General features: G+C 37.5%; 1 protein-coding gene across 1 annotated transcript; it reads right to left on the bottom strand.

The window, feature by feature from the left end:
* Positions 1-5,271: 5,271 nt before the first annotated feature.
* Positions 5,272-16,799, bottom strand: LOC145779126 (synaptogyrin-1-like). Its single transcript, XM_082590703.1, has 6 exons — positions 16,635-16,799; positions 12,720-12,794; positions 10,555-10,702; positions 9,781-9,929; positions 8,941-9,090; positions 5,272-8,646 (listed from the first exon to the last, which is right to left on the bottom strand). Exons 1-6 carry the CDS (start codon positions 16,734-16,736, stop codon positions 8,593-8,595), a joined length of 678 nt encoding a protein of 225 aa, XP_082446829.1. The 5' UTR covers positions 16,737-16,799; the 3' UTR covers positions 5,272-8,592.
* Between the last annotated feature and the right edge of the window lie 419 nt (positions 16,800-17,218).

The raw sequence follows: 17,218 nt of genomic DNA, 5'->3' as shown, positions 1-17,218 counted from the left end.
TCCTGCTTTGGTGTCTTTTGGTTCTGTAACATTATAATTAAGATTGTTTATGACTGTTGAGAAGAGGCGTCAGCACTTCTTAACTACTCACTATAGAACAGCGGGCATTGTGCTTCGCTAATCATGCCGGTGTGCCATGCGACTCAAATTTCTCTGCAGGCCATCGAGAAGGCTGGAGAAAAGGGAATCGTTATGTTGACGCCCAACCTGACATTTCTTATCGTCTACAACCTCTTGAAGTGTCAGTGTTTAGTTCAGGGATGTCCAACCTGCGGCCGAGGGCCGCACTGCGGCCCACCTGAGATTTTTGTGCGGCCCGCTAGACATTTTCACTGCAAGTAGTATTTTGAACTTCATGGAGAAAAAGAAACAAAATGTGAACTTTGTAGAAAATGAAGAATGGTTGAATTATTTTTCTAACTCAATTAGCGAATACAAAAGAAAGGTCAGTTGTGTAGCTAAATGTTCGAGTAAATATTGTAGCATTATCAGGAAATTAAAAATTTTCATAGCACAATATTATAGAAAGCTGGCCAAATTGTAGGCTACATTTTCGTAGTCTATCTGAAAGAGCTCAAGACAGGTCTGTAAACTATGAAAAGTATGCTAAGTTATGTGAAGATTTGCTTGAAGAATTTACAGTCAGATTTTCTGACTTCCAAAAGATTGAAATTGAATTAAAATTATTCAGTGACCCATTTTCATTTCAGTGTGATAAAGCGCCACCCGAATTCCAACTTGAATTGATTGAACTGCAAAGTCGAGAAAGTTTGAAAACTTTCCACAGAGAACATACTCTTCCTTTACTTTACAAAGAATTATATTCATGTAATGAGTTTATTAGTTATAATTTGTCCAGAAAATTATTGTTTATGCAGGGCAGCACATATTGTTGCGAGCAGTTATTTTATCCATGAAAAACATCAAAGCTGCAGAAAGAAACAGACTGACCGACAAACACTTAGCAAACATTTTAAGAATCAAGACAAAACAATGTCAAAAATCTCATTGACTTTGTATTGTAGAACTAAATTTTTGTTTCTTTCTATGTGTGTGTTATTTGTTCCTATTTTTAAAGATGAAATTAATGGTTTTTAATTGTTTCTTTATGTATCTATTTTTCTTGAAATTTAATAGGTCCTGCGGCCCATTGCTTTATTTCAAGTGACAATGCGGCCCACTACAATAAAAGGTTAAACATCCCTGGTTTAGTTCATTTAAGGCCTCTTACAACAGAGCACTGGACAACTGGGTAAGAAAAAAAATCCAGGACAAACAGTGAGCATTTACGACATTCCCAGTGTAGTCAATAAAGCTCAAATATCCGCAATGACACCAAGAAATATTTTGGATTTTACAGCACTGGGATATGTCGCTACAACTCCGATATGTTTGGAGTTGCAGATTTTGCTCCTGTAACAGATAGTGAAATGGTTGGCGTTGATGCATCTCAGTCAAATGACTGCATGGTTCCAATTCAATTAGAGGTCAACGGTGCTGTATCCTCTTTAGTCAATTTGCAAGAGGTTGGTCGGGAGAATGTTAATTTTAATACATCTATACAGATCAGTGTGACAGTTCTGTGGCCGATGGTAGGAGAGACTCAGATGTATCAGATGTATCAAACGTCAATAAAGCAACATCATCGTCATCAAACACCTACACATCTCCAAATGATTTGGTTTACTGTTTATTCATTGTGTGCCAAAAGCTGCTCTAAGAAAATCCAAATAGCTACTCGAAAAGAAAACGAGTGTATGGTTTTGACGGTACTCGGACATTTTGCTGAATGGACATTTAATTTGCTGAAACTCATTTTTGTGTTATATGCATCAATATTCTCCACAATGTGTTTTAGTCTATCGTTCATAACCTTAGTCCTTTCGGAAATTTGTCCCTTCGGAAAAATGTCCGCGCACGGGTTTTCACATTGACTAGAGATCAATTTTTAACAAAATATGAAGAAAGTCAAAAAATGCCAGAAAAAATCTTTTCTAGAATAAAACTACTAAAGTGCCCCCAGCTTTCCTAAAAACGATTAGCATCATCTCTGTTAAGGCCGTAGCCTACAGTAGTACCGTAACTTTTGCTGAACCTCTTGAAAATAGTAGAGCTGTAATCAGTGGCTCCGAGAGGGGGGGGGGGAGTCGGTCCAGTTTCCCCCCTAGCAAAACATTGTAAAGGAAAAACGAGTAGTTTTTTGTTTTTGCACTTTTGAGGGGGCCCATTTTTAGTACTAAAGTAAAAATGTACCAACTAAATAATCAACAAATTTTTAAATGAAGTGCGTAGTTCCAAGTATTTCTCAATCATTGTAAATGTCACTCTCTATGCTTCTCATCAAGAACAAATCATTTTCGTGTTAAGGTAGGCGATGTTGAACAGCTTCAAGACATAAAATATGAAGCTGAAATGATTTCTGTAACACTGAACGGTTTCGATTGTATTGGTAGTGTCAACTTGAAAACTGGTGCTGTTTTAGATAAGCGGGAACTATTTTTGCTTGACAACTAAACCTTAACTTCAAAATCTGCGTTGGCCAGGCATAGAATATTGTATCCAACATAAGTTATCTGGGAAAGTTAAAGGTATCAGTCCAAGCACGATTAAAGAAAGTAAATCCTGTATATTTTTTGTTTATGGATCATCATCATCATCAGTCATCATCTCCGCCTGCAGCAGATTGCGCATCAACATGAGTTATTTGCTTCCAAGAGTGGCGATTTTGAGCCAGCTCGCCCAGTGTCGCCAAGTTGAGTCCGGTCCTTGATTGGATGTTGTCTTGCCATCGTTTTGGTTGTCTGCCACGTTTTCTTTTTCCTTCTACTTTGCCTTCTGTGCAAACTTTGCTGATTCCGAATTGTGATCTTTTAGTGTGGCCGAACAGTTTTAAGACTTTTGATTTTATTATTGCTGCAATTGGATGTAATTTTGTCATAGGTAAAAGATCTTCTGTTTTCGTGTGGTCAAGTAGCCTTTTGTTGGTCATGCTTCTCATGATGTGATTTTGGAAGGTAGTGAGTTTTTTGTTTATGGATGTTGTTGCTTAAATCTAGTTGGAATTCATAATGTTGCCTACAGACAGCGTTGTTCAAATGTCTTATCATTTTTGGAGTAATTGATTAATTATCTGTAAGCTAGTCGCATCTTTAAAGTTATAGTCCAGTCAGAGGAAAAATTCTGAAAAATCTAAAGAAAGCTGTCCTATCATCTTGCAAAGAAAATTGACTTCGAGAGGGTAATCAAGGCGTGGTGCAGTCAAACCCAATGCTTTACATTACCCTTTTGAAATTGAAGCTCTAAAGACGTTTCTTAAATGCATTAAGTTGGAACCAACCAGAGCTTGATCGGAAGCTGAGTCAATGCTTAAGTAGCCTACAACTAGCAGTTTTAAATTTGTGACTGCTTTGCATTATGTGGACTACGGTCCGAAACAAGATTCACTGATGAATTTAATGAAATTAAAGGAAGATGTAATCTAAGTAAGAGAAAGCTGAGAAGAGTAGGCTACTACTCGCAAGCTAAAGTTGCAGTGGCAATTATAAATTTAAAAGAAAATGATTTTCTTTTCGTGAGGACAGAACGCTTTTATAACTCCACTTAACTAGCTGAATCATTCGTAGGAAATGTATTCTACCGTACATTGCAAAGGATTCGATAGTTGTTGGAATTGACAAATGTATCAACAAACTCAAACATATCGTCGATGAGTTTGAAGTTTCATGAAAATTTCATCGTATGTCTGTTGTGCAGTTGCGGGCATGTGGGACAAATTTAAACCATTTGTAGGCTACAACAATGACATTTTTCAAGTCATTTTGGATGAGTTGGTACTTTTGACAGAAAGCCACACAGCAAACTTCAGCTGCAAACCAGAACGAACCACCCCATAATCTCTACACAAGGAATCATTGATTGCAACTTTCGAAAGGTTTTTCCAAATAGTTTTGTTATGATTTTTTTGTGTTCCGGTAGCTACCTCCAACGGTTGCGCTTTGAGAACGTGGTTTTAGCAATTACAGAAATTTGTAAAGAATTGTTTGCGCTCCAATAGGCCTATGACTCAAAACCGATTGAAAAGCCTAACTTAGGCCTACATGTTGTGCATCAATTCAGACGCCGCAAAATTTTATCATTTGATGCTGTGATCCGTAGCTTTGCATTGCAAAAAGTCCAAAAAGGGTTGAATTAAATCAGGGATGTCCAAAGTCTGGCCCGCGGGCTAACTCCGGCCCACGATACGTTTTTATATGGCCCGCGCCTGTTGTTGTACAATGTGTTATTTTTGGCCTGCAGACACCCAAAAGTTATATAAATTCAACTTGCAGTTTTCAGAAAAATTATTGTGGCTGGCCCGCGAACACTTATTATCAAATCTGGCTCGCGTGGGAAAAAGTTTGGATACTCCTGAATTAAATGCTTGGTTGAACTATTTTCGTTGCCTGTAGGCCTATTGTGTGTTTACAAAGCTTTCTAGACAAAATAGTTAGCCTCAATGGCATTTTTGCTGCAAGTGTAATCCAGTTATTATTATGATTTTTGCATTGAACGAAGTTCTTTTCATGCTGAGGAAAGTAGGCTAATTTCAGCTTAACACGAACATGCAACGCAATATTTGCTAAAAAATATTATGGGGCCCATTTTTCGTATTGTTTCCCGACCAGTGCTGACTTCTCTCGGAGGCCCTGGCTGTAATTGTGATAGTTATTCGCTTTGCTGAAGCCGCTGATGTAATTACGAGGCCATTCTACATCATCACCTGTAGCCTGATCTTTCACTACCGTTTGGTTGCGTCGTTATTGTATATGTATGGAATACGTAATGTCGCTTTATTGCGTCAATTTTTATGACAAAATCAAGATACTTTCGTATTTATAAACGCCCCCCTCCCCAATCACGGCTCTTCCAACCTACTTTTGTTGTCCACGTGAAGCCCCTTTTTATATTAAGCAATTTACTCTTTTTAATGCAGCATAAATTTTAAGAAACTCCAACCAACCACACTTCTTTGCAGTAACTCTACGCATCATTTTCATATCTTGGTGAGTGGTTTCTCGTCTCGTTTTGGAGGTATAGGCCAATAGCCTATGTATCTACCAATGCAGCCTGTTAGCTTTTTATCGTATACCTTTTTCACATCCTAGTGGCATGCATTAAAAAATAATATCCTACACGTAAATTGCACCCTATTTTTTGTGATACCGTACATAAAGATAACGCATCTGTGTTCTTTGCAGTCACTTTTCCGAGTTCAGCCTGATTAATAGTCTGTCAGAAAAAAACCAGTGCAGTTACAGTAAATCAACGTCTAAAGCACAACTTGCGTTGCAAGATGCCGGCACGATGCAAGGTAATAAATTAAAAAAATCGATCCAGCTATTAGGGCAATTGAGACCGGGCAGGATTGCTGTAAAAAATCGAACTATTTATGCAAGATCCGAGCTTTTGATCAATTTGTTTTGGTCAAAGCAATGCAAGGAAACGTGAACTTAGCACAAAGTGATTCAGCTGCAGATCAACGCAAAGCTCTGTGGAAGAGCCTGGAGGTCAATCGAAACTCGAATCGATCGCAGAATGTCTTCCAATACAAATATTTCATCCACGCGTATGCTTTCACATTCAGTTGGTCGATATTGTTGTTTTTATATCATTTCAACGTGCGGAAACGTTGAAACGATGCAAAAAATAAAACAAAACGGCAATCTGGTCACAATTGCTAAATACAACCATCCCAGACAACAAATCAGTCGTATTTTGTGTGGATTCGTCTGTAGAAACAATGTAAAAAAACGACTGATTTGCTGTCTGGGCACACACAATTACGTTTTACATACTTTTAACTCTACAATTAAATAAGTTTACATGCAATGTGCACTACGATTATGCGAGGACTAAACACAACGGTTGATTTCGTTTGGGCATTGAAAACTGAATTTAGTACAAAATTACTCTCAACCAAATCAATTTACAACATGACTGCTTTTTGTATCAATTCATTGCCTGATGACATTGAATCAACGCAAACAGAAACAATTTTTTGGCAAAAACTTTCAAAATTTACATGATACTTTACAGAAACATCACGTGACATTGCAGTGTCAGTTCGTGCGATTAGTTTTTTCAGCATTGTTCATGTTTTCAGCCAAGCTCAAACAATACAGGCAAGTGATGGAATACAAAAATTGGTGATTCTATTGCTGCTTTGTTCTCTAGAAACACAAACTATGTTATGTAGCAGCTGGTATGTCGCTGTGAAGAGGATTGCTTAACACACAACACTAATTGCTGGCCGAAATAGGAAAAGTAAATCGGATAAAAAGATAGAGGGGAAACATTGATGAGAAATTTGCCATTTATTGAAAAGCTACAATCTCTCTAGACAATCCAGTGCAACCGTGAACTACATAGTTCTATTCAAGAGCACAAAAACTTACATTGAACTGCTGGTTGACTTAACCCTTTAACGATATTCCCATTTGTTTTTGTGAAACGGAATGCAGATGCACGGTTTCTTTGGATGCCAAAGCTGGTACCAAGACAGCAACTCAGTGGTTTTAAAAAATCAATTGATTTGCTATCTGAGTAACATAACAAAAAATAGTACCTAAAATAAAAAAAATCTTCAACGTATTGTTGTAGTTAGTCTATAGTTGTTCGTCTAAAAAAATACGATAAGATCGTCGACTTGCTGCGATTCAGCAGTGAAGCCAAATGCATCTCTGAGATGTTTATTCAAGGGAGAAGCTTAACAGTTTGGCTCTTCAAAGAGCTTGGACTGGGACACGGCTCATATGTAGTTTGACAATGACAGCTGACACATATTGTTTTCAGACCATTGAATCAAATGAAGAAATGCAATTTGCTTCTAACTTAATTGTTTGAACATCGAGCACTGCATAGTGCATAAGCTTTGTGCTTGTTCCACACAAAGTTCAGAAAAAAAAACACGTTCTTCTAACATACACGAGTATGTATCCCGTAAACATATTTAACACATACAGCGTTCTCAAAAACACGTCTACATCATGTCAACATTACAACAGCTAGTCAGTAACATGAATAAGTGACTCAATATTTCGATAAATACAATGCACCTGCTTTGGTTCAACACAGCAAAAACAAAGTTGTTGCAGAAACAGTTTAAGCATTTCTACTGAGCAACAAATCTCAAGAAATAGCATCCTGATATTGTGCATCAATAGGAAATACTTTTTTAATGTTTTAAAGAAAAACGAAGAGGGAGTGCAGGCCTCGAAATTCGTTTTTGTTGACGGCGGACAAACGTGTCCGGTCTGAGCAGCTATCTCGGCGGACAAATTAAGTCTCACGGCGGACACACCAGTTTTTGCGTCGATCGTCATGCTTAATCACTTTATCTTGAAAATTCTTCGCCATTTGAGAACTATAGCTACGGTTTAGAATGCATTTTAAAATTTCAGCGAAATCACTCTGAAAGACGTGCGCTTGAAGAGTCAAAGCGCCGTGTACCTGCTCAAAACGCCGCATAACTGATTAACTTCTACTGAACGAGGTCGTGTGGCTTCTTGCGTCACAATGCTCTGGGCACGAGTCAGAAAAACTTCTACACTAACGCTACTATTTTCTGCTGTGCAACGTTTCACAGGCTTTTTTTTAAGTTTATTTTTGCGTGTCATGTGAGCGAAAGTGAATTTTCCCTGGGTCTTTTCTTATTGTAATACCAAAACTTGACAAATTTTGCTGTAATAGCCTACCGAACTCGTATAATCTAATTTTGTAACCAACCTTGCCTTATCAATATTACTCGGAGATCAAAGCCAGACATTGTGAGGTAAAACTTGAACAAAGTTGCGCTGCTTAGTGTGGAAGTACCGGTACTCCCATCGATTGTTAGCGAAGAATTCACCTTTGTTACGATGATTCAATGTCATCAATCGTTGAAGCAACCTATAAATCGAAAGTTTTCCTGCTTGAATGGAAGCGACCCAGTCAACAAATTTATCCTTTTTACATTGATTCAACGTCTGCGTCTACATTGAATTAATATAAGAATGATAGATTTTGTTGTCTGGGTGAGAGATACAGTATTCACATTTTCTAGATGCGCGCTAGAATGCGCGGGAAATTATATTCTCGCAACAATTGTTAGTACTATGCAATGACGATTTGTATCGCTAGTTCCCGTGTTATTTCTCGGCGGACAAATATGACCGATCTAGATGGTACTTCCCGCGGACATCACATGCTGTGACGGCGGACATGACCGCCGTGTCCGCCGTGAATTTCGAGGCCTGGAGTGTTTTACTGACGCGAAAAAGGTTTCGGTACCAAAAAAATAAAATCACGACGTTGCTGATGACGCAACAATGCTTCAATTTTTCGTATTTCCGTCGAGTCGGTTGCACGATTAACATCAACGCCAATGGCAAGCCATACAAGGATGACGTCTTTACTTCAACAGAATTGCTCGATTTCATTACTAACGATCTAGCCTATGGTACTGGGATCTTAACTGTGACAACAAATATAATTGTTTTTGTCAAATAAACATATCTGGACAGTATATAATATATATATGCGCGATGAGCTTCGTGTCACCAACAAAGCAGCGAATTAGTATGTAGGAGGTTGATATTCTGTCTTCTCTCCTGGCTGCTTAAATGGCCCCTGGAATGAATATATCATGATTGACAACATATTATTGAATGTAAAAGCAAAAAAAAAAATGCATTTCGAAATCGTGTGATTGTTCAGAAATGCAAATTCAATGTGTGAGTTAAACATTGTGTCCTTAAATGTAAAAGAAAATTCAAAATAAAAATTAAAAGTTGATTAAATATTAACAATCATGAGGTCCGGGAACTGTGCACGTTGATCGTCTATAACGGTTATAGGGCAACAAAAACTTATAGTCAGTCAACTTCAACCAATAATTTCTGATGAGATATGTTCAAGCCTGACCTGTTGATATGATGGTGATGACATATCAGCAGCACCAGGGAAGGAAGTGTAGGGGGCGCTGCTTTCGGCGCCTGGATCAGCATAAGTAGGAGCAAATGCCGACAAAGTACCCTGCCTGTAGGACTGGATAGCCAAGAAGGTTAAGCCACCCTGAAAACCAATGATCGTTCTGGTACGTGAAAGTTGTCATGTTTTTACTAATTGGCATTCTTGGTGCAAAAGTTATAAACCATGCGAAAGGAATGACTACAAACTACTGTAAATGGAAACCACATCTGCCGATAAAGAATGAAATGACTTTCGGGATGACTACTTCGCGCAGATTTATATGGCAAAGCAGAAGATATCACAGCATGCACAAAGGGATACAGTGGAAAATATATTAACTCTGGTAGCATAAAAGTGATAGATTTGATTTTAGCCGGTGACATATACAACTTTTTGTTCGCTCCTAGACTATGGGAACATTGGGAACCTCGTCTTAGGCTTCTTATAATGTAAGCCATGGCGATCCAGAAGAAAACAAACTATTCCAGGGGCATCAAACAATTCGACACTTTCAGTTATTTGCAAATATGCAATATGCATTTAATTGCGGTTTGGACAGTTTCACACAGCACCGAAACTATAGCCCATGTTTCCTGTCAATGACGTTAAACAATAAAAAGTTTTAACAACAAAACATCACAATATAAAGATAAATGTTCATTTAAAAACTGAAAGTGTTTTCAAATAACTTTAACAAAACATGATAATTCAATTGAATAAAATTTATCAGGTAAAACGTTTCTTCTGTAAATTTTGTAGAAGCTTCAAAACTTTAATGGACTCGTTACTTACCCATGTAAGTATAGAAAAAAATGAAAAGGCAATGGCAGCCCTGGCATTATCAGCTCCGTAGTCAAGACTTTCGTGACCTTTCGGATTTCTTCGAGCCCATGTGTTAGTCAGGAAGCAAAAAGCAACGAAGAATAAGAATGTGAAAACACCTAAACATACATTCAGATGAATGGTATTGGCTTTGTTATGTCAATTCAACATGCAGCTCGAGAACAGAATTCTCTGCGATGAACAGATCAATCCGTAATACTGGGAAGAGTTACTTACACCATTTTTCTCCGGAATGGCCCGTTTCGGTGAGTCCGTTTCGGTGAGTCCGATTCGGTGAGTCCGATTCGGTGAGTCCGATTCGGTGAGTCCGATTCGGTGAGTCCGATTCGGTGAGTCCGATCCCTTAACGGGGGATTTTTTCTTCTTTTTTTTTAAATTGTCGGGTACCGTAGCCTAATTATCATTGCCGTTTTAGGGTTAGGGGTTAGAGGTTAGGAACTCACTGAATAGGACTAACCGAATCGGACTCACCGAATAGTAACAGACCCATTTTTCTCACAGTTTGACGCGCAGGAAAGAATTTCAGAACAACACAATCAACAGTGCTTGAAACAGCCGCATTTACAAGACATGATATAGTGAATTATCACAATAAATTTATTGTGGTCCTTTAGTTTCACTTTAAAGAACTATACAAGACGGTTTACTACGACATAATAGTAAATGCACAGTGCACACTACACTATGCATAATTCATGCGTAAGAGCACGGAAGATAACGCACCTGAACAGCCCATGTCCGCCATTACAATCTTTTTACGTTTCTCAGCGCTGCTGATGCTCGGAAAAATGAGATCAAGAACAAAAAATCCGGTTAATGCAATAAACCCAAGGATTCCAATGGCTGTTCCATAATGACAGGCGTCATCATTCTGAAAACATGAAACTAAGTAAGTTTGCAAAGCACAGCCAGCCAAGCGGTAACGTTTTCGAGATTTCTACATACAGTCTCAACATTATCACATATCACACTAATAGCATAAAATGTTTAGAAGCATCTGTGTTTTTTTAGTGTTAAACGCTTTCGACGCACTCGTCAAGTCTCAGCCATCAGGATTAATTAGTAAACCCCAGGTATTCAACCACCTTTAAACAACATTATGTTATATCATAAACAGATGTAATATTTGATGCTAAAGGCAAGGTTCTTATAAAACCTGCTATTGCAACTATACTAATCAGGAAAAGGGTAAACTATGGCTTACGAGCAAACTATAAATCCGGCGTGTCAAACAATAGAATTGACATTGAATATTGAAGGGAATGAGAAACTAAGGTTCTTATTGTACTGAACCTTTCACACTAATGAGTCTTTTCCTTTAATAACTACACCCATCCAATTTGTTGGTTCGGTGTTTTTCAATAACCAGCTTACGATACACGACATTACGACCAAGGTTCAAATGTCACGAACCCGAATGACTCGAGACGTAGTAAGTGGTCTCTTGTGTCTGATGAGTAGATTGCGCTGTTTAAAGGTAATGCTTTAGTCCACGACCTACTAGAACACGGCCAAATCTGTTGCTATTTGAGGAAATTTCTAAGAGTCTGAATTGTTACAATCATAGCTATGATAAACCTGTCATCTTCCCATTACCAGAAGTAAGTAAAATAAGCCAAATTTGCGCTTAGACATATGTTTGGCTTGTGTAACCGGAGATTAGGTATGTACGTTGAGCACAGTTTACACAATAGTAATGTAATATGCAAGACTTTCCAACTGCACCCTGGAGGTAGTATCGTTTGATGTAATTGCATGTTCCATTTAAAATATCAAGGATTTTTTGTGGATTCTATGTTGTAAGCTGTTCAGTGTTCATTTGATGTGTTAATTTAAATTTTAATTTGTTTGTTTTTTGCCAAGTTTAGTTTTGCAAGTAAAATATGGCTATTGGCGAAAAATCCTGCTTTATAAAAAAACCCTAACGACTGTATGATGAGACTACCGCCAGGATGCAGTTGGAAAGTGCTACATATTTTACATTATTATTGCAAAAATGGTGCTTAACATACATATCTAATCTCTGGCAAAACAAGCCAAAAATATGTCTAGATGCAAATGTTGCTTGTTTTACATATTTTTGTAAGTGGAAAAATGACAGGTTTATCATGGCTATGATTATAACAATTCAGACTCTTAAAAATTTTCCCAAATATCAACATATTTGGCCGTGCTTTAGTAGGCCGTGTTTTGTCATTATCTAAATGACGCAATTCACTGTTTGCTAGTGGGTGTCAGGATTGTGTCGAAGTTCGCTTTTTGTCGCTTACACCTTTTTCTAGACTCCAGCTATATTATGGTAGCCTATTGTTTTTCACTGGGACGATTAGAAGTCAACCCAACTGACGCCCGGCGTTGAATTTATTACACCACACGGCTTTCAACGTTAGACCTACTGTTTATTTGACACCATGCAAAACAACAACAGGAGCGCACACAATTCCATGTCCAAATCTTTAAGGTTTCATTTCAAAGTGGTATGAAATTGCTTTTGAAAATTCCCACATTAATTTGGGAAGCTGTGGATCACTCCCAAGGAAAAAAACGATTTACCAATGTTTGCATGTGCCATTTTCGTCTCGTGGCATACGGGTCATGTGATTCAGGTTAACGACACACAAATAGCGTCATAAAGATTTGCTCCGACCACCTTAAGCTAGAAGTCGATCCAAGATCACGCGATTGGAATGCAAGCAGATAATCCGCTGCTCCACCCACCATCGTATATTCTACACAGGGGATGGTGTCATTCGTGTTTGCGCCATTCGGACCGCGGCATAAAGTCGTGTATCTTTGGACGCCAGCAAACTTCAATCTGGGTCAATGGCCGCTTTCCACACACCCTTATTTTGAACGTTGACTGCTACATTATGCAACATTTTACTAACCTGACCAAATATGCAGTCTTGATTTTTGTCGTAGCTTTCAGACACAATGCAACCAAACACAACAATAGCAAAGACCTTGAAAAATGAAAAACAATTAACATAAACAATACTAATAAACATGAAGTAGAAGAAAATATCTACTAGTAGTCTAGTACGGGTCTGCTACTTTTCAGAGAATCCAATCCAATTCAAAATCTCACAGCAGCATCTGTTTCAAAGAAATTAGCTTATAATAGAGGTCAAATCAAATAAGTTTCAACTAAAGTCTTAGCAATAAAAAAAAGTTGTAAAATGGCGTTTCGTGATTAACAATAGTGGTTAATCAAATGAAGTCTCAGCGAAAAATGTTATAAATAAAGTTGCTAGATATGCTAGAGCCTATACTTGAACGGAATGGCCCGTTTCGGCGAGTACGATTCGGCTAGTCCGATTCGGCGAGAGTCTTTTTCGGCGAGTGCCCTATTCGGCGAGTTTTTGAAATTTTATTTTTGAAAGGGAATTATCGGGTACCGTAGCCTAACTGTTTTCACATCGTTTTAACGTCGCTGAACGTGCAGAAAAAAATAAAAATAAAATGTTTGAACTATTAAATTAAAATTCGTCATGTCAGTTCAGTTGTTTTTATTTCTGACCATCATATCAAAAACAATACACGTCAACATAGCAAAGGTAGAAGCGACAAAACGCGAACGCTAAAACGGGCTTGAATTCGTCATTTTTGTACAGTTGTTTTTAAGGTAGAAGCGACAAAACGCGAACGCTAAAACGTGCTTGTGACCGAAGTAAGTCATTGAGTTGAAAGGAATTTGGCACGGTCGCAACACCTTCAGAAAAATTTAAGATGTGAAGGGAAAATAAAAAAAAGAAAATGTTACAAAAAAAAATCATGTTTATATCAATAAGTTAGTACTTAAATTTTTCTGAAGGTGTTGCGACCGTGCCAAATTTCTTTCAACTCAATAACTTACTTCGGTCACTAGGCTACGGTACCTGTAGCTAGGATAACTAGGCTACGGTACCTGATAATTTCCTTTCAATCCAAGCTGTAGGCCACACATTTGTTGATCCAAACTAATCATTTTAACTACAGTCGAAATCGTTTAAGCGCATAGTCAATTTGTCAAGCTTTTTTATGCGCTTAAACGGTATATGCGCTTAACCGTTTCCATTGTTTGACAGTATCCTATATGTCAATACCGAACGTTTATCTAACGCAAAAGCGTGAAAACAGACCGTTGGACTTTTTCGATGAACGAAGGCATTGAGCCTTAATACGTGACCCGGAGTGTTAGGAGATTTACAGAATATTCTAGAATGGTACTGTACAACCGAATTCCAAATAACGGTACTACTTTGTTTGGCTGTTGGTCAGCGAAGTGTGACGCAGCAACAACTGTTCACGCGCGTTCCTCGTGGCTTTCGGGTAGCTGCCGTGATCACCCAACCGTAACGAATTCGCTTCAGCGAGCAAGAAAGAAAATTCACTAATCATGCGATTTAGATTTTTCCTTAGTCTTGTGGTTCTACAGTTCGTACTGCGACGTAATGATACTTGTTTATGATGTAACAATCCATAAATGAAATGTGGTCTTGTGATTCATACAGCACTGTATTCAAATCATAGAAGAGAAGGCCTTTTTTCGTGCGGTTTTACTTTATTGTTTAAATCATGTAGGCGCTAACTGTCTGTCTTGAGGTGTTATCTTGAGCAACTTTGCTTTGCCAAAGGAAATATGCGGTTAAGTGATAAAAGTCTACAAATCTATCAAGAATTCCTAGTTGCTTAGCCGATTTATGCGATTAATCATTATGCGACTAACCGTTGAATTTTCTTCACAAGTGAATGGGAATGGTTTGGGATAATGCAATGCTATGCTCTAAAGCGATTTATGCTCTTAACCGATATGCGACTAGCCGATTTCGACTGTATTCAAAAGTACTAACTTATAGACATTAAACATGATTTTTCTTTTGTAACATTTTTATTTTATATTTTTCCTTCATTTCTTAAATTTTTCTGAAGGTGTTGCGACCGTGCCAAATTTCTTTCAACTCAACAACTTACTTCGATCACAATCACGTTTTAACGTTCGCGTTTTGTCGCTTCTACCTTTTTCTACACCTTTGCTATGTTGACGTGTATTGTTTTTGATATCATGATCAAAAATAAAAACAACTGAACTGACATGACGAATTCAAGCACGTTTTAACGTTCGTGTTTTGTCGCTTTTACCTTTGCTATGTTGTTTTATGATGGTCAGAAATAAAAACAACTCAACTGAACTGACATAACGAATTTTAATTTAATCCGGTAGTTCAAACATTTTATTTTTATTCCTTTCTGCACGATTTCAACGTTTAACGATGTAAAAACGGCAATTATAATTAGGCTACGGTACCCGATAATCCCCTTTCAAAAATAAAATTTCAAAAACTCGCCAAATAGGGCACTCGCCGAAAAAGACTCTCGCCGAATAGGGAACTTGCCGAATCGGATTAGCTGAATCGGACTCGCCGAATAGTAGCAGACCGGGTCTGCTACTATTCGGTGAGTCCGATTTGGTGAGTTCCTAACCTCTAACCGTAACCCTAAAACGACAATGATAATTAGGCTACGGTACCCGATAATTAAAAAAAAAATTGAAAAAATCCCCAGTTAAGGGATCGGACTCACCGAATCGGACTAACCGAATCGGACTCACCGAATCAGACTCACCAAAACGGGCCATTCCGAGCAGACCCATACCTGAAAGATATCAACTAATTCACATCTCCCACACTGAAACAATGAATTTCTCGTTTGCATGGGTATGGGGAGGTACACCTAAAAACCACCTACCCAAATGATCCCTACAAATTCTCTAAATAAACAGAAGCCGTCACTGGATTTAAGAAATCACAAAATCGTTTTTTCTTTGAAAAAGGCTGTCTCCGAATTGGGACTTCTCCAAATCGGCCTCTCCGAATCGGATTCTCCAAAATTGGTCGTTTTGGTCTAGTACAGTAGTCCCATCTTATTTAGCCCAATTTGGTCCAGTCCAGAATTACTGCACGTATACGAGTGGCAGAGATTTGTCCCCCACTTAACAAGCCCAAAATCGTCTGGTCTCGAGATGGTCTTAATAAGCGAGGACTAGGACTACTGTATTAGATTATTAAAACAGGCATGGAGAATAAAATTAGTTTTGAATGGTAGATTCATCAACATTTGAGCTGGCATTTCATGTTTAAATATATTTAGATAAAAAATGTATAGTTGCCGAATACGTATGTCGTATATGCACATTAAAATGTTGTGTAACAAAACAAGAAATACTTATATGTATTTGTAACCATTGTCACCACTGACAGCTAGCTATCAAATTTTTAATTAGATCACTGCCGTAGGCCGTAGCCAAGTGCTATATATACCAGAGTTGGGTCAATTACAATTGAAATTAAATGTAATTAATTACACATTTTCATGTATTGGTAGTTTTAATTGAGATTTTTGTTGTTGTGAAATTGTAATTTTAAACATCTTCGATCCAAACTACAATTATATAAATTTCATAAATTGCATGTATGACATCAGTACTTTTGTTGAGCTGCTAATTGGGTTTCTACATTGCAACTCCTACGGTACATTGCAACCTATTCTTTATCAAATGCGAATCTACTTGTCTTAGATAAAATCAAACTTGAAAAAATTATTATCAATTTAAACAAAAATATTGAAGCATTTCATTTTTGTTATTAAAATCTGCAATTACTTACATCTGGAAGTAATTGTAGTTTGAAAATTTCAAAACAATGTAATGATAATGTAATATTTGATAGTGTAATTGTAATGCAATTGAACTGAAAGCAATGCAATTAATCCAAATCTGATATATAATGCAAATAAATGGGCGATCCCAAATAAATTCATCTTACCCAACTCAAAAGCCTCAAAATGGTTCTTGGCCGCTTAATGAACTCAACTGGATGGAATGGTTCTCCTGCTTTTCCTGCACCATAAGCACCTCCTTCCTCCATATTTTATTTGATCACGTTGGAAAATTAAACCAAAATAAACAGATTCAAATTACAGTTAAAGCTTAGCTTTAGGAAAAAAATAATTTTAGAATACCATACCAAAACAACAAATCAATTCTATTGAATGACATTATTGAAATAAAAACAATAAGATACAGTAGCCTATACAAACAAAATCGGTCAAGCAGATACTGTTTAAATGTATCAATCGTTTAATTGTATCAAAAATCTGAAATCCCAAACCAAATCCTATCTAATGTGAAATAAAACCATCGGTTTTACCGTATCCCACTTAAAGGAATATATTGGATAAGTGTATCAGCATTTGCTTCTCGTTTGCATAATGCATACTTTATCCATTTATATGGACAAAGAGTCATATAACAAACATTTACACGTAAGTGAAAGGAGAATGTCCTTTTTTTTGCATAGCTGTCCGCCACGTGCAAAAGTGAAGCTAAGAAAATAAAGTCACCAGACAA

The sequence above is a fragment of the Aplidium turbinatum genome, chromosome 1, assembly GCF_918807975.1.
Source record: "Aplidium turbinatum chromosome 1, kaAplTurb1.1, whole genome shotgun sequence".
NCBI classification, from domain to species: domain Eukaryota; kingdom Metazoa; phylum Chordata; class Ascidiacea; order Aplousobranchia; family Polyclinidae; genus Aplidium; species Aplidium turbinatum.
The sequence above is the reverse complement of the archived record's forward strand: the minus strand, read 5'-3'. Positions and strand labels throughout refer to the sequence as shown.